Raw genomic sequence first — 17060 nt, forward strand, 5'->3', positions numbered from 1 at the left:
GGTAAGACAATCTTGGATTGTCTTACTGAGTTTGTTTTGATGTAATTTAAGATATATATTAAATAGAAAATTATCCACTTAATTAAATTAATCATATAAATTCATAAATTAAATTAATTCGTGAGTGAATTAATTTAACAAATAAATTACATAATTAATATAATTATTTGTGAAGTGAAATAATAATCTATTAAATATTTAATCACCTATTCTTCAGTAGAACAGCTTCCGGTCTTCATTAAACTTTAATAACTTCTTCTTGAATTGTCAAACGAACGAACTACCACTTCTGCTTGACTTCAAATATTTAATTTGAATAACTGATACACAGATGTACTGTCTGGTTCATCTGTATCTAGTTAAATCAAATATTCTCTATCAAATAAACATTAAGAAATTGATTTGTTCGTCGAGTCTTCGTCTTGTAAGTACTTCTTCATTAAATGGAATCTTCTGATAAAATAAAGTATAGAAACTTTATATCTTCTGAACTCCTGGACGTGCCACAAAAGATTATTTGTGCACTGAGGCTTGAACATATTAATGAACTTCTTTCAGTGGTGTGCAGCAGCATCCTGGAATTTATCTAACATATAATTCCCATAAATCATTTGACGTTCTTCGTACTGATTCCGATGACTTGCTATTTACTGAGCTTTCTTATCTGAGTTGAGTTGTACCTCTTTAAATACAAATAGGCTGAACATATGCCTTTCAATAACAAATGCATTGTCATAGTTCTTGCAACAGAAAGATCAGAATATTATCGAGGCTATGAATTTGGTTACAACTGTAAAAAGGAAACTGCAGAATTTAAGAGAAAATGGATGGGATGAACTACTTGAAGATGTTTCTGATTTTTGTTTAAAACACAATATTGTTGTTCCTGTTATGGAAGATAATGTGGCAGGCCGTATACGTGGTAAAAATGCAAGTACGTATTACCATCATTTTAGAGTTGTAATATATTGTAAATTAATTGATCGTATTAGTCAAGAGATGGATAATCGTTTTTCAAAATCAAGTACAGAACTTCTTATGTGTATAGCATGTCTCGATCCCAAAAATGGTTTCTCAAATTTCTGTCTTTCAAGAGTGGTTCGATTAGTTGAATTATATCCATTAGAATTTTCACCATCCGATCAGATGGAGTTTAAAGAGGAAGTGAAGACATGGGTTTCTCAAATGAGAACTAATGAAAGATTTTCTAAGTTGCACAATATTGGGGAGGTTGCAAAGAACATGGTGGAGGTGGGTTATCACATGAGTTTTCCTTTCGTATATCTTTTGATTGAGTTGATTTTAGTTTTGCTGGTTGCCACTGCTACTGTGGAACGCGCATTTTCAGTAATGAATATTGTTAAGCCGAATCTACGCAACAAAATGGGGGATGATTTCCTTACTGATTGTTTGGTTTGCTATTTTGAAAAGGATCTTTTCACGGCTGTTGATAATGAATCAATTATTCAGAATTTTCAGAATATGACGACACGGAAGGCTGATTTATCGCACTTACGCACTGGATAGGGGAGGTGATAACTATCACTTTTTCAGTATTTTTAGTATTATGCAGTGTAATGGATTTTTTGTTTCTAGCGTCCGTCACTGCCACTCTACAATAATAAGAACCCAAACCTAACACTTGGACAACGACAAAAATAACAACATCCATCTGCGCTTATGAGAACATTCCTGTGTGACCGTGTCTCAATAATATTTAACCAAAATATGAATATTCAGTAAGGAGGGTCCTAAATATTCGCAAAATATTTGAATGTAAGAGTATTATCATGGTGATACGTTCAATTAATTGAGTATCGGGGTGGTACCCTAATGGTAGAGGAGTATCAGTGTGATATTCCACTCGGAGTGAAGCAACTTATCTATTTATATAATAATTCCTGAACGATGCCCAGTCACAAAGTCCACGTAATTCGTTTAAAGCCACGTAAATGCCATATAAAATCCAGCTCAATGGTTACTTTAAATATGTAATTTCATATTTTCAGCCTTGATTTATGCTTCCTATTCTTTGGATGTTATGACACAATTAATTCGTGTTGAATGGCTGTCATTTTTGGTATGTATCCTATTTTTTCTTTCCTTCTTTACAATCATTCTAGCTTTTATTTTTAATTGTCTTAACCAATATGTAAAGCATTGATTGTTTTTCAAAATCAAATCAATTCTTATCATCTATTTTAAAAACTCAAATTCATCGGTATCTCTCTCATCTTTTTTATTTTTCTCCTCCGTTTTCAAGTATGTTAATTGAATAATTAGTATAACTTGCACGGGAAGTTTACTAATTGTAACAGACTTTATTTTACTTATTTTGATTCTTTTAATTGATTTCATATGTGTGTGTATATCCATAATTTTGCGTATTTATAATTGTAATTAATTACTTCCAATTTCTCTTTGATTAAATATGGGAAGACATCCTAAGCACTCTGAAGAATTTATTGTACGATGTTGCATGAAAAATTAAAAATCCAAAAATTGAATCATCTCTTAAATTGTTGATTATCTTATCTTAAAATATTTAAAATTAAAATATATTTAAGAAAATTTCAAACAATAATTTTCTTATCTTTATACATTTAATTTATTTCACATCTACATATATATTTTTGTATATTTACCTATTTTTAATTGTAATTTTTTGCTTATCTGTTTCGAATTAAATTTGTAAAGACTTCATAAGCACTTAAAAGATTTTTGTATGATATTGCATTAAAAATTCAATAGATTGAAAGAGTGATTACCTCTTAAACTGCTAATCGTCTTTTCTTAAAATATTTAAAAATAAGGTATAGTTAAAATATTTTCATAAGATTATATTAAAAAAAATAAGGTATTAATGCACGAATAAATATGTTATACTTTAAAAAATTATGATTTGACTATTATTTTGTTAAATTTATTTATGTGTTATTGTTTTCTTCATTATTTTATTTTTTAGTTTTAATAAAGTAATTCTTATATATAAAAACTGTGAGATGCGTCATTATATATGTTTTACTCTCTTATTTTTTATTTTAAAATAAATATGAAATTAGTTCAAAATTATATACTAAAGCACTAACAGAGCGTCGCAATGGTAGGGTGTGTGAAGCAGCATTTAGTTGATATTTAAGCATGCTCAATCAGCTGCATAATCAATGCTTTTTATATATTTAATTGGTTTGATTTTTTTTTAATTTTATTTGAAAAATAATATCTTTTGAGGATCAGAAATTGTAAGCAATTTAGAAAGCACATGTGGTCAATATTTAGCTCTGCTTGATTATATGCATGATGGTGCTTCAGAATGGGAATGGAGTGAATTTCATTCGATTCTTTCCATTATCATCTAAAAATTTGCAAAATTGGAATCATATGGTTGTCTCTCTTCAATTTTAGATTCAAATTTCTTTGATTATAGCTTTCGTTAAACAATAGTATGACAAGAATTAAAACAACGATTTTATTTATTCTAATTTGTTTGATTGATTTCATATCTATGTATATGTATATGTCTATATATCCACATATTTGGTAGAGAGTGGATATATATATTATGCTAATTTGTTTGATTGATTTCATATCTATGTATATATGTATATGTCTATATATCTATATATCTATATATTTGGTAGAGAGTGGATATATATAAAACCCGTCATCAAGACCTCATATCCTTGATTGTTTGTATTCATCTTTATTTTTATTTTTCTTTTTTAAGGCTGATATGGTAATTTCACATTGGAGTGGATCAACCCATCAAGCTTCCGGTTCGACCCCGCATCTTCTTATTCAAATTAACACTGCGATGAAACATTTCGGATCTTCAAGAAACCCGATCCGAGTATTGTTGGATCTGAGAGCACATTCAAATCATATCACGATCATCATATCAAGATTAGAATTTCAAAATAGCATTAATCACGCATCCTTGAATCGTGCCACTGATCACGACGTCAGTTCAGATTTAAGCTAGACTACTTATTTGCATAAGATATTCTTATCAGATCAAAGCAGATAATTTTAATTTCACATTCAAAACCATTCTTTCTTCCAAGCCTCTAATCATGACGAGTATGTTGTCTTGCTTAGTTTTCGAACTGATTTGTGTCCTCGGTTGGATTTTACTGCTGTACTACTGATTTTGGCTTTCTTTTCACATTAATTTCTCTACCTGACGAACTTTGCTTTGCGCTTATTTACTTTATTTAATAATAGAATTCTACTTATCTTGCACAAATCGCGTTGATCCGTGTATGCATCAGGTAGTATATGTCAAAGTCCTTTTGTGACGATGCTTCGACAAGGGATGACATCTCGAAGTCAAAAAGAGAAAGACACCATTGATCATGAAATAGGTTTTCACTATTTCCAGCTTAATTTACAATATTTGCTCCATTGTGTATATTTGTTTATTCTATTATTGTTGAACGGGTTCTGAAGTTTGTTGTTTGAACGCTGCAGGTATCATAATCAGTATATGATTATGTATTTAACGTGTTTGATAATTTGCTACAGAGAAAAGCTGAGAAATCCGTCCTCACGATTTCTATTGATTTCATGTTCCAGGAATTTGAGATTATTTTTGATTTCTAACGATTATTTTTGCATAATTTCCTTTCGTATTGATAGTGATTAGGATGCACATATGTACTCTTATGCATTTATTGAGCCACTTTTTGTTATTGAGTTTTCCTTGCAGCTGCTGAATAGAAATAATTCGTCCATGCAACTATCGTATGCTCATCGTGTGAAGATTTATATTCACATTTTCCTCAACATCTGCTTATTGATCTAGACATTCTGTTTACATCTTATCGTGTGTCATTGTTGTTTGACAAGAACCACCGAGAATGAATATGACGCAATTTCTGTCCAGATACATGAATCTAACCTGCTATAACTCATATGTAAATCGGGAAAAGTAGTCAAAATATTGATTTTCAATGATTTTGGCATTTATTTCTTTTGTATAATATGAAGATGTTTCCCTATTCACTATATTCAAGTTTCAAATCTAGAATTTTTGTTATAATTTCAAATTAATGGAGTCCTTTTTCACTCCACAATTTTAGCTCTTGATAAGGAAGTTTTTATATATTAGATTTTTAAATATTCGGATACATGGATCTCGACTGTTATAGCTCATATGCAAATAGGAAAGTCAGACTTTATTTGATTTCCACTGATTTTGATATTAATTACTAAAATACTTTTCTATTAAATTTTTGCAGTTTCCATGTTCATTATATTCAATTTTCAAATCAAGACTTTTTGTTATAATTTCAAATAAATATCTCACTCCATAATTTTAGCTCTTGATAAGGAAGGTTTTATATATTTTGACTTTTTTAATTTTTTTGATACATGGGTCTATCCTGCTATAACTCATATGTAAATAAGGAAAAACAGTCAAAATTTATTTGATTTAACTGATTTTGGCTGTTATTATTACAATACTTTTTTGTATAATATATACTGGTTTCCATATTCAATACATTTAATTTCTAAATCAAGTCTTTTTGTTATACTTCCTAATCAATGGAACACTTTTTAACACCACAATTTAGCTCTTGATAATGAAATTTTTATATATTAATTTTTTTTTATATTTCCCGATACATGGATATAGACTGCTATAATTCATAGCAAAAAGGATTTAAAATTTAAATTTATTTACAATATTTTCAAACGATAATTCAAAGCATTGATTCTAGCACAATCCCACAAATTATGCATTCATTCTAGCTTTTGTTTTTAACTGTCTTAACTGTTTTCATATCATGGACGAAGTATTTTCATCCGGGCTATGTTGATTTTAAATGACATTTTATTTTATTAAATTTAATTTTTAATTTTGGATTATTTGATGGTTTGATTTTCTGTTCTTAATCATAAAAATTATTTCACAACGCCAAAAAAAAAAACAACTGCAATATCAGGACACCCGGCAAGAAAATCTAGTGTATGTATAAAAACTTAATTAAATTCTTGGGTGAATACTCGGCCAAAATACCCAATTTTCAACAATGTTTGACTAAAATATGAATATTTAGTAAGAAGGGGCCTTAAATACCCAGCATGCTCATGCCTCAACAATATTTAACCAAAACAAGTATATTCAGTAAGGAGGGCTCTAAACACCGACAAAATTTTTGACTGTAAGTGGATTAACATGATGATATTATAATCAGTTGAGTGTCATGGTGATATTCCACGGCTAAAGGAGTATCAATTTATTTTCCACCATGAATGAAGCAACATATTTATAAACTTAATTAAATTTTTGGGCAAATTTCTGGCCGAAATAATAAATTTTCAACTACATGTAATCAAAATATTAATATTCAATTAGAAAGGGTCTTAACTACCCACAAGATATACTCTAATATTGGAGGAGTATTAGGATGATACGCCACAACCAGTTGAATATAAAGGTGATACTTTGCTAAGGAGGACCTTAGATATCTACAAAATTTTTACGATAAGAAAATTATCACGATGATACGTCATAATCAATTTCCTATCAGGGTGATATTCTATGTGTCAAGGAGTATTAGTGTGATATTCCACTGGCAGTAGAACAATATATTATAAGTTTAATTAAATTTTTGGGCGAATTATTGGTCCAAATAGTAATTTTTTTTAATAAAAATTTAAGCAAAATATAAATATTAAGTAAGAATGAAATTTACCTACCCACAAGATGCTCTGCCAACAACCAGTTGAATATCAAGGTTATACTTCATCTATACAGGAATATCCCTGTGACATTTCGCTTATATTGTTTTAAGAACAACTATATCTAACTTACAATAACGGTTATTGCACGCTAAACAATAAAAGATATTTTGCACTGCAATAATAAGGATCTAAATTTAAACTCTTTATTTTTGACACTGTCGAACAATAATAAGAATAACGATATTCATCATGCATTTAAGAACATGCCCGTGCCTCGCACGGGTTACTGTGCTAGTTGTCTTTTAATAATAGTATGATAATAATTATTTATTAAAATAAAAAAATTATAAGATGGTAACTAATTTTTTTTATTTGAACTCTGAAAAATGATAGAAATTTTATAGAGTTGTTTCATAGATAAAATTGTGTGAGTTTTATAAATTAAAATGAATAATTTTGTTGGCGATATAATTCTGTTAATGAAATAATTGTAAAATTACAATAATCTAGGAGCAGTTGACATAAATTCTTTTTCCATAGTAATTGAACAATTACTATCATTAAAATTATCGTAGTCAATATAAAAGGCTTTTTACAGTGATGTAATAATAGTTATTGTAAAATTAAAAAAATATATGATGAGAACCAAGTTTTTGTATTTTGATATTTTATACTTGTGATTTTACATTAAAAGAGTTTTTTTAGCGATTTTTTCAAAAATATCCGAGTTAAAGAAAAAAATATTTTGAAAAATATCCACTTCTAAAAACTATTTTTAAAAATACTGTTCGCGGTCGATGGTGTTCATAGCCTCACGTGCTACTAGTAGGTGTGGGCTGGTGTAGTGATGTGCTACGGGAGTGGAATCAACTAAAATCTAACATATAAATTAACCTTTTCAATAATTAAAACAAAGTTACATTTTTAGTCGTAAAAATTGTAAACCGTATTTTGAAAAACAAAATTTAAAAAAATTAGTAATTCTGAGCAATTTCACTTCTTTTTTTATTAATGGCATGCTCTTTACAATGTTCATTTCGCTCAGGCATTCTGGGAAAAGGCTGGTTTTGAGGTTTTGAGGCGACTCGGAATTTTCTTTAACAGAGTGGATGATGAATTCATTTCATGGCTGGGATACAGATAAGAGACAATTGCTATGTTGGTCAATATGGAAGTGTCGAAATAATATGGTTTGGAAGCAAAAAGGGTTGGAGGTGGAGGATGTTGTAATGTTTATCCAGAGTTCACAGATGTATTATTGAACGATTTGAAGTAATGATATTCATCTCTTTCTCGGCAAAAAAAAGTGTATAGATTTATTTTCAAATTCGTGTCAGGGATCCTGTCGACTATCATGAACAAGCCTCTTTATACCAAATTACTTGAAACTCAATGCAGTGATATCAAACAGACTTGAGATTCGGATTCTAATATTGATTTAGAACTTTGATATTTGAAAAGTGAGGCTGCATCTTCAAGGCGCTGGTAGCGTTGTATCCTTGGGATTGTCTAGCATAAGAGGCGAACTGATGCTGTTTGCTTGAGTAAACTTCCTTTCCTTAGAAATTCCCCATATAACCGTATAGACCCCAACAATGATAACAATTGATCCTACCAAACTGCACCAAAACAAGAATTAGTAGGTGTGTCGTGTCCTGGGGGCTGATTTCAAACAGAGAGGTCTGTCTAGGCATGAGTAGTACCTTCCCAGATAGAAAGCATCACCCATGAAGGTTATACCAATGATGGATGAAATGATAATCCCCAAGGGATGAAACATCACCACAAATAGCGGTCCTGTCCTTTGCATGCACCATGAACTAACAGTCACTTGGAAACTAGCACCAAATAGTCCCTGCCCGCAAATCATGATTAGTACCAAATAGTCCTTTGTAGTTAGTAATAAAGGATATGGAGTTTGCTAAAGTGATTGTCTCCTCACCGAGTAAACAACAGCCATGATCCTCACATTGGAGCTTAAGCTCCAAGGACTCAGGTCTCTCTCTAATATCAAGGATAGCACGGCAGATAGAATGGCGATAGTTGAGCTGTAAAATAGTGATACAACCAGCTTTGATATATGTTTCTGAAGGATCAGTGCCTGAGAGTATTAAATCAGACATTCAATTGATGCACAAGCAGCCATCTATTTATCAACAATACGATGTGGTCAATCAATATACGCTACTTAATTGCGTTATTGTGCTGATGTGATCGTTACCTGTGTGGTGATAAATAAAGAAGCAAATACAGAGGTCAAAGCTAGGAGCAACCCTCCTATGACCCAATCTTGTGATTGAGTCAAATTCTGAGTTGAGTTTGCGGATGAAGTTCCTTTTAGGATTCGGGGTCCTTGGTACAAAGTTACGATGAAAGCTCCAACAACTGAAACCAGAGTTCCAATAATTTTAGCCCGTGCACCCGAGCTCCTTACCTCTGCTTTCTCCAGCCTAATCCCACCAGACATGACTTTATTCAGATATTTTAATGCAGTTCTTATTTCAAATTGTATACAGAGAAAATAAAAACATCTCGATAGAGTAGCCGTTCATCGTTAGAAAGCAAAAAACCTGAAAATAATGGCGAAGATGAAGGTAAAACCAGGGATGAGATTAAGCATTGAAGTGGCAAGTGTAGGGGAGGCATACTGAATTCCTGTATACCCAGTTATCTGCGTCATAAAACTACACATTACATAGTAATTAGCAGTTGCAACTAAACTCGAGATTCCAGATTCCTCAAAGATACAACACTTCTAAGAACACAGATTTTGCATACTGAGGAGTCAAACACTGCAATTTAAGCTCAAATTTTTTTGTTTTGTACATAAAAAAAGGTTCTACTTGAACTATTTAGTTAAATGGTCCAGGAGTTGGAACAATCCATGTATTTTTGCCGGAAAAAGGAAAAAATATATGCCTACTTAACAGTAAAATTGAACCACTTATTATTACATACCCGAAAAATCCAAACAAGAGGCATCTCCAGACTACTGCATAAGTGAGGGCAGGAAGATTGCTAGAGTTTCGGAAGAAAAACAAAGAAAATGCAAGAATGAGGAAGGAAAGAGCATTGAAGTAGAAAATAAAGGTGAAATTTGTCATTCCATCGAGCATGGCCTCTTGTCCGGTTACCAATTGTCCTACCATAGCAACCTGCACAATCACCATCCCCATGAAGGGTAAAACACTCTCCATCCCCATTTTTTCACTCACACTACCTAGAACCTACTGCACTTTCTTCGTTCAAGTATACTACAATGCTACAGAGAATGTATCCTTATCGTGCTTCTCTGAGGCAGGTTAAGACTTAAGTGGTCCATGCTTCGGAACAATCACCTTTTGAAATTAAAAATTGTAGTTTGGATCCAGATTGTAAGATCTTTATAAAATTCGCGATCTTGACTGGTGGCTTAGGTATTAAAAAAATAGTTGATTCGAAATCAATAGAAATTCAAGGGAAGTTAGACAAAGTCGATGCAGAGTTATACCTTATAATTTATAACACTCTGCAGTTCTGGATGTATTATTAGGATGGCTCCAGGAAACTTAAGTGGTCCATGCTTTCGACTAATCACCAATTTAAATTACTAATCTCCAGTCTTATATCGAGATTATAACTACTTGACAGGATTCACAATCTTGATTAGTTTACTTTTTAAACAACATTTATTTGTTCAAATTTATCATTCAAAGAATATTCAGTTATAAGAAAGAACTAAAACCCAATACGCTTTCATATCAAGCTTCTGGAACTTGTAGAAATTTTAAAACTCTGAAAAGTGAACAAGTGTAGGTTTGAAGTCAATAAACACACATTATATATACTTGAATTAATTTAAAAATATTTAGTTGTAAATTGTCAAATTTATATGCATATTTCTGTTGATATTAAAATCTGAGTATGTTTTTTTTATGACAAAGATATAAAATATTTTTCCATGTCTCCGGCCTGCTTGGGCGAATTCTTGATCTCTCTCAATATCTCTCTTAATTCGAAAATCCAGTATATGAATTGATGTCCTTTCATTGATTCCTCCAGTAACTACAGGTTTATACATATTTATCTCAAAGTTACTTCTTAATCTTTCAATGAGCAGGCTGCTGCTTTGCATTGTTCAAGGGCCTAGTAGTGTTGTGTCCTCAAATTTGCTATTATCTTGCAAAAGAGGCGAACTGATGCTTTTGGCTTCGGAAATCTTTCTTTCCTCCGAAATTCCCCATATAACTGTATAGACCCCAACAATGATAACAACTGATCCTACCAAACTGCACAAAAATAAGATTGAAACTCAAATCATAATTGTAGGAGCTAAATTTAGTCATTCAGGCAGAGAGGTATTTCCAGGCATTAGTAGTTTCACCTTCCGAGATAGAAAGCATCACCCAAGAACATGACACCGACGATAGATGAGATAACAATCCCCAGGGGTTGGAACATTACGACGAATAGAGGTCCTGTCCTTTGCATGCACCATGAACTAATGGTTACTTGGAATGTAGCACCAAAAAGTCCCTGTATAGAGCTTATGAATTATGATTGGTACGATGAAGAAACTAGTGTTATTCTAGTCTACTTATATATTCTAGGCTTCTGAATTCAGAAACTAAGATTTACCAATTATAAGCTTTTGAATAGAACATAAACGGATTTTGCTGAATTGTTCATCTACTCACCGTGTAAACAACAGCCATGATCCTTACGTTTGATTGTAAGCTCCAAGCACTTAGGTCCTTGTCTATTATCAAGGATAGTATGGCAGATAGAATGGCGATAGTCGAGCTGTAGAATAGTGACACAACCAGCTTTGATGTATGTTTCTTAAGGATCAGTGCCTGATAATATTAAATCAGGCATTTAATTGATGCGAGCAACCATGAATTTATGAGCAACGTGATGTGGTCATTCAGTTATATAGAGTTCCTGTTTACTGTACTGGGATTATGTGATCAGTACCTGTGCGATGACGAATAAAGAAGCAAATACAGAGGTCATTGCCAGGAGCAACCCTCCTATGACCCAATCCTGCGATTGAGTCAACTTTTGAGTGGCGTTTAGTGATGAGGTGCTTTTTAGGATTCGGGGTCCATTGTACAAAGTTACAATGAAAGCTCCAAGAACCGAAACTAGAGTACCAATAATTTTAGCCCGTGCACTTGAGCTCCTTATCTCTGCTTTCTCTAGCCTAATGGCCAAACATGACTTGTTCAGATATTTTCATAAATTATAAATTCCAGGGCAAGTTTATCATTTCAACTTGTATACAACAAAAGTATAGTTAGCTTTTTATATAGAGATTGTAAGCAAAAAACCTGAAAATGATGGTGAGGATGAAGGTAAAACCAGGGATGAGATTAAGCATGGAAGAGGCAAGCGTAGGAGAGGCATACTGAATTCCTTTGTACCCAGTTATCTGTATCGCAAACCTGCAGAGTACATGACAATTAGCAGCAACAACTAACATAAAATTACTTAAAGATACAACCCTTTTAGGATAGACAAATTACAATTCAGTTGAATGGTGTAAGAGTCTAAACACTCTCCGCAATTTTGTTATGAAAGTGTAAGGAAATGAATGAGACGAAGGGAGTATTACATACCCGAGTAATCCAAAAACGACACATCTCCAGACTAGTGCAAAAGTGAGGGCAGGAAGATGAGTCCATTTTCGAAAGAAAAACAAAGATGTTATAAGGATGAGGAAGGAAAGAGCGTTGAAGTAGAAAACAAAGGTGAAGTTTGTCATTCCATCGAGCATGGCCTCTTTCCCTGTCACCATTTCTCCTATCTGCGCTACCTGCAATATCACCATTCCCATAAATGGCACAACGCTCTCCATAGCCATTCTTTCGCTCACCCTCGGCACTGCAGTTAGTATACCATAATCCTGCAGTTTTGAGTGCTTCAGTATGGTTCTTGCCTATAGGACCATGCTTAAAAAAAACACATTTTGAATTTGTAGTTTTGTGTCCAGATTCTAAAGATAAGTTTTACGATCGTGACTGCTTTCATCGATTTTATAAAATAAAAATCGATGCATCTTTGTCGTGTTAGCTAGAGGAAATATTTATTCCGGATTAACACTGCAGCTTGAATGCATTATTAGGATGGCTCTATGGGCAAGTTAAGTGGTCCTTTGATGGAGTCACCTGTTTAATTAACTAATCTGTAGTCTTGTATCAAGCTTATAGATTGTTTGTAGGATTTAAAATTTTGATTTGTTTGCTTATGTATATAATATTGAAGTTCCTTTCATCTTGGTGCAGGGCAGGCTAAATATTATATTTGATTGTTGTTTAAATTTGAGAATTGAGTGTAGCGTTCCTGTCTAAATTTTTTACAGCAACTATCAGAGGTAGTCATGTTAAATCTAAAAAATTCTCGTGCAAACTGAATTAGAAACTCACACAAGGCTGTCTCCGAAATTTTTACTCATATCTTGGATACATTTTTATCGCTAAATGCAACCCACAGCACCCATTTTTATAGTTTTTTTTATTGTCGTCTAATCTTAGAAATCTGTTCTAAGATGATAATTAATACTGTATTAGCTTACGCCTTTATTCAATATTTAAACATCATCATTTTTTCATTTCGTTCATCACGAGAGCAACTCCGAGGGTTATTTACAGTTAGGTAAAAGTGCTGAGTTAGCCTTAAAAGAAAAAGGTACGCTATTTCTATTGAACGTAAACTTGCAATATCATCTCCCCTGTTTCTCCCGCGTTGTCTTCCGCATGATTTTTTTGCCCCACCCCCTCCCGCCCGCTTCTCCTTCTACTGCATCAGTTTTGGAATAGGTTTGAGTTCATCTTCAATTACTATTTATTTCTTTATCTTTGGTGTCATCCCGTCAAAATCTTGTGTTGTTATATATACACACAGATATGTAAAGATATAATTAGGATCTCAGTAATTTTGGGGATCTTTCAGAAGTTAATTAGTTTTTGTGCTTTTGTTGTGAAACTAGAAATGGAAATATCGTTTGTATCTTTGCTTAATGAAGGTTCATTTACCGAAATGGAAGATATGATATTTTCTCAGCCACCACAATCTCAATCACAGCCCCTATCCATGTCTCAACTTCAAAACTGAAAAAAGACAAAATCAAAAAAAAAATTAATTGAAGAGGATATGTTGTTTATTTCCGCATGGCTCAATGTTAATATGGATCTGGTGTAAGGAAATAATCAGACTCATACAAGTTATAACAATCCGATTTGAAATTATTACAAGGAAAATAAAGAAGAGCTGGAAAGTGATCGAAATGCTAATTCATTGTGTAATCAGGGGTGCTCAATCAATGAAAATGTCACAACATTTATAAGATTTTACAATCTAATATGTGGAAGGAATCAAAGGGGATTGATAGAGCAAAATAAGTTAGATTTTCTTTTTGTTCGAGTCTATTTTTTTGGCTAAATAGTTGGAGGCTATTTTTAATAAAATAATTGTTTTGTTTGTGCTTATGGCTAATTGTTTGATATGTGATGCTCGTTAAAGTATTTGAATTATCTTGGTTTCACGATCCCGGGTTGTATGCTGGCTAGTGTTATTTTACACAGAACTGAAGAAAGATTGTAGAAGGGGAGCTGAATACAATCTTTTAAAACTTAAAAGATTCAAGAATATAAACACAAACAAATTGAAGAATGGAAATAACACCAAGTATTTAAAAATACGGGTGGATTGTTTGATCCACCCGTGAAAATATATTAAGAAGAAATATGTGGATCTTTTACAATTCTTACGGCTACTGGTTCAACACTAGAACTCACAAGAATGCTCAAGCTTTTCTAATATTTCGAACAGTTCTAATGTTATTCCTAACTTGGTTATATATATTCCAAGTTGACAAAATATAACTTGAATACAAATTTGCACTCTAAACTATACTTTGATGCACCACATTTGTCTTATGCATGTCTTCTGAATTGTCTACATCTTTGACCGATCTTCTTCAGATAATCCAAGTTGCATTGCATAAAACAGATGTGTTTCTGTTTCTTCTTTATAGTCCCAAATAGGCTACCATGTCCAAATTAGTGTAATCAACCCATGTGATCTGTTAGAATTAAGCTTTAGTCACTTTCAACGGCTGCTGATTCATCTGTTGAAATATGACTCATCCGTTGATTGATTTATAGACTTCATCCGTTGAGACCTGTACAAGCTTTAACTGTTAAAAGTTCTTGAGATTCATCCGTTGAAAGTTATACAGACTTCATCAGTTGAGATTCATCCGTTGATCGTCCTTCACTTAGATAAAATCACATGTCATCAGATATTTATAATTAGCCATCCTATTCTAACTATCCGTTGATGCATCTTAAGATAGAATATATTACATTTACAACTGACAAAATGATAAAGATTCTAATTGAACATGTTACAAAATGTTATGTTATCATCAAAACTTATTGATTACTAACAATCTCCCCCAATTTATGACTGGAGGAAATGCAGACATAAATTCTACATTTAATGATAAAAAACACAAAGCAATATAAAAGTAAAAAGTTCAAATAAAAAGGATAAGAAATTTACAGATGAGAATGCTCCTCTAGCCTGGGCAGATCACTTGTTCCTAGAAGATCTTCTTCAGGTCCTAAGCTTTTCTTTATTTATCTCTATCTATTTCTGAAGGATTCCATAAAACCAAGCTTCATCACTATCGAAAAAATCTTCTAGTTCCTTCACTATCTCTGAATTCCATAATTGAAACTGGTTCATGATGAATTTTCTTTCCAGTGTAAGGGATTTTAAGCTTTCTTGGCAGACTAGCATTAGATGCCCATTCATGTCTAATTTGTTGAATCCTCTTCAAAACCATTTGCTTAGCGGGAGAAGTAAAGCCACATAGAAGCAAATATCTTAGTGCACTACACCATAGATGCACTTACGCAACGCCAAAAAAAGGTTGCAAAAAGCCAAAAATTGTTGCTATAACCCTGAAAAGGGAAACCGCAACACTTTTCTGGAGTTGCCTTCAGCACCGCTGCCGTAGTGAGATGTAGCAACACTTTTGCAACACTAGGATTGCAGTTGCAGTATTCACCCAAGGCATCAGTTTGTTACACCTATAGCAACATTCAATAGTGTTGAAATAGAGTCTGAAATTCTATGAAATATGGGCCCACCAGTGGGGCCCACATAGGGGACCCATATGTGGGCCCCACAGGCGGGCCCCACTTTTGGGCCCCACAGGCGGACCCCACTTGTGGCCCATATGTATGGCAACATTTTTGTTGCAACACTTTATGAACTCTTACAACTTTTTTTAAGAAAATGGTTGCAACATTATATATCACTACTACAACACTTTTGTAATTAAATTTTGACATAACCTTTCTATAAAATGCACTTCCAAAAATAACCTGATATTATAATTTCATCAATACGAAATCATCCCATCAATAAAAATAGACCAAACATCCAACCACAAACATATACTACTTCAAAGTCTAATAACATATTAACATCCAGTCTAATAAAGGCCTCTTTGATTAACTCTAGTAAAGAACCAAAGGCGGACTCGGTCATTCCATGTACACATTTTTAAGGAATAAAGCCTAATAAGGAAACTTAAACGTGTAAAATTTGTACAGCCTTGATATAATAGTTGTTTTCCATATTCAACAAGGCGATAAAATCTTTTAGCTTCCTCATTTGGTAATTTTGATTTATATTCATAGTTGTGTGTACGGTGTAACATATCAGCAATGTTATCTCCTAAATCTATACCACCATCAGACTCCATATTTTCATCACTACCTAAACATTGATTTGACACTTCACAAATCCATTTCACATATAGTGGAGACAGACCATTATAAATGAGATGGTCATAAATCACGTCTTCACGACGCCACCTTTGGTTATTACAATTTCTGCAGGGACATGTAATTTCATCACGTACCGCAAATCTAGAAGATGCATTGCCCAAAAATGCTCTGAACCCCCTAATATATTCTTCGTTGAACTTTGGAAGTTTTATCCAGCCTTCCATCACTACCTTTATGACCAAAATATTGACATCAAAACATAATCTTGTGGCCACATTAAGATGACTTAAGCCTACTAAAAGTATATATCGAGCCTATTTAAACTTATTTATTAAACTTTCAGAATTAGTATCATAATATATATTTGTTTATTTAATTATGACTACCAAAAGATACTTGTAGATTTATATTTAATAGAGCATAACTTGGCTATTTAATAGAACCAAGGACCACTGTCGTGGAACTATATAAAACTATGACTTACAAACAAAATACAATATTTAACAGAACATGTAGACATCCATTATACACTATACAAAAAATAGTCATACATTATACAATCCATTAATTAAAGATTTAGAATAG

At 32.6% G+C, this 17060-nt stretch overlaps 3 protein-coding genes across 3 annotated transcripts; 1 reads left to right on the top strand and 2 right to left on the bottom strand.

The window, feature by feature from the left end:
* Positions 1 to 774: 774 nt before the first annotated feature.
* LOC108194612 (uncharacterized) lies at positions 775 to 1527 on the top strand. Its single transcript, XM_017361567.1, has one exon. The coding sequence runs from the start codon at positions 775 to 777 to the stop codon at positions 1525 to 1527; it is 753 nt and encodes a 250-aa protein (XP_017217056.1).
* Positions 1528 to 7943: 6416 nt separating this feature from the next.
* LOC108195542 (WAT1-related protein At5g40240) lies at positions 7944 to 10045 on the bottom strand. Its single transcript, XM_017362514.2, has 6 exons — positions 9649 to 10045; positions 9261 to 9374; positions 8912 to 9140; positions 8633 to 8791; positions 8394 to 8545; positions 7944 to 8309 (listed from the first exon to the last, which is right to left on the bottom strand). The coding sequence occupies exons 1-6, from the start codon at positions 9891 to 9893 to the stop codon at positions 8165 to 8167; spliced, it is 1044 nt and encodes a 347-aa protein (XP_017218003.1). The 5' UTR covers positions 9894 to 10045; the 3' UTR covers positions 7944 to 8164.
* Positions 10046 to 10700: 655 nt separating this feature from the next.
* LOC108195516 (WAT1-related protein At3g28050) lies at positions 10701 to 12643 on the bottom strand. Its single transcript, XM_064080985.1, has 6 exons — positions 12291 to 12643; positions 12003 to 12116; positions 11647 to 11875; positions 11367 to 11525; positions 11054 to 11205; positions 10701 to 10958 (listed from the first exon to the last, which is right to left on the bottom strand). The coding sequence occupies exons 1-6, from the start codon at positions 12533 to 12535 to the stop codon at positions 10808 to 10810; spliced, it is 1050 nt and encodes a 349-aa protein (XP_063937055.1). The 5' UTR covers positions 12536 to 12643; the 3' UTR covers positions 10701 to 10807.
* Between the last annotated feature and the right edge of the window lie 4417 nt (positions 12644 to 17060).

This window comes from Daucus carota, chromosome 7, assembly GCF_001625215.2.
Source record: "Daucus carota subsp. sativus chromosome 7, DH1 v3.0, whole genome shotgun sequence".
In the NCBI taxonomy this organism is placed as follows: Eukaryota; Viridiplantae; Streptophyta; class Magnoliopsida; order Apiales; family Apiaceae; genus Daucus; species Daucus carota.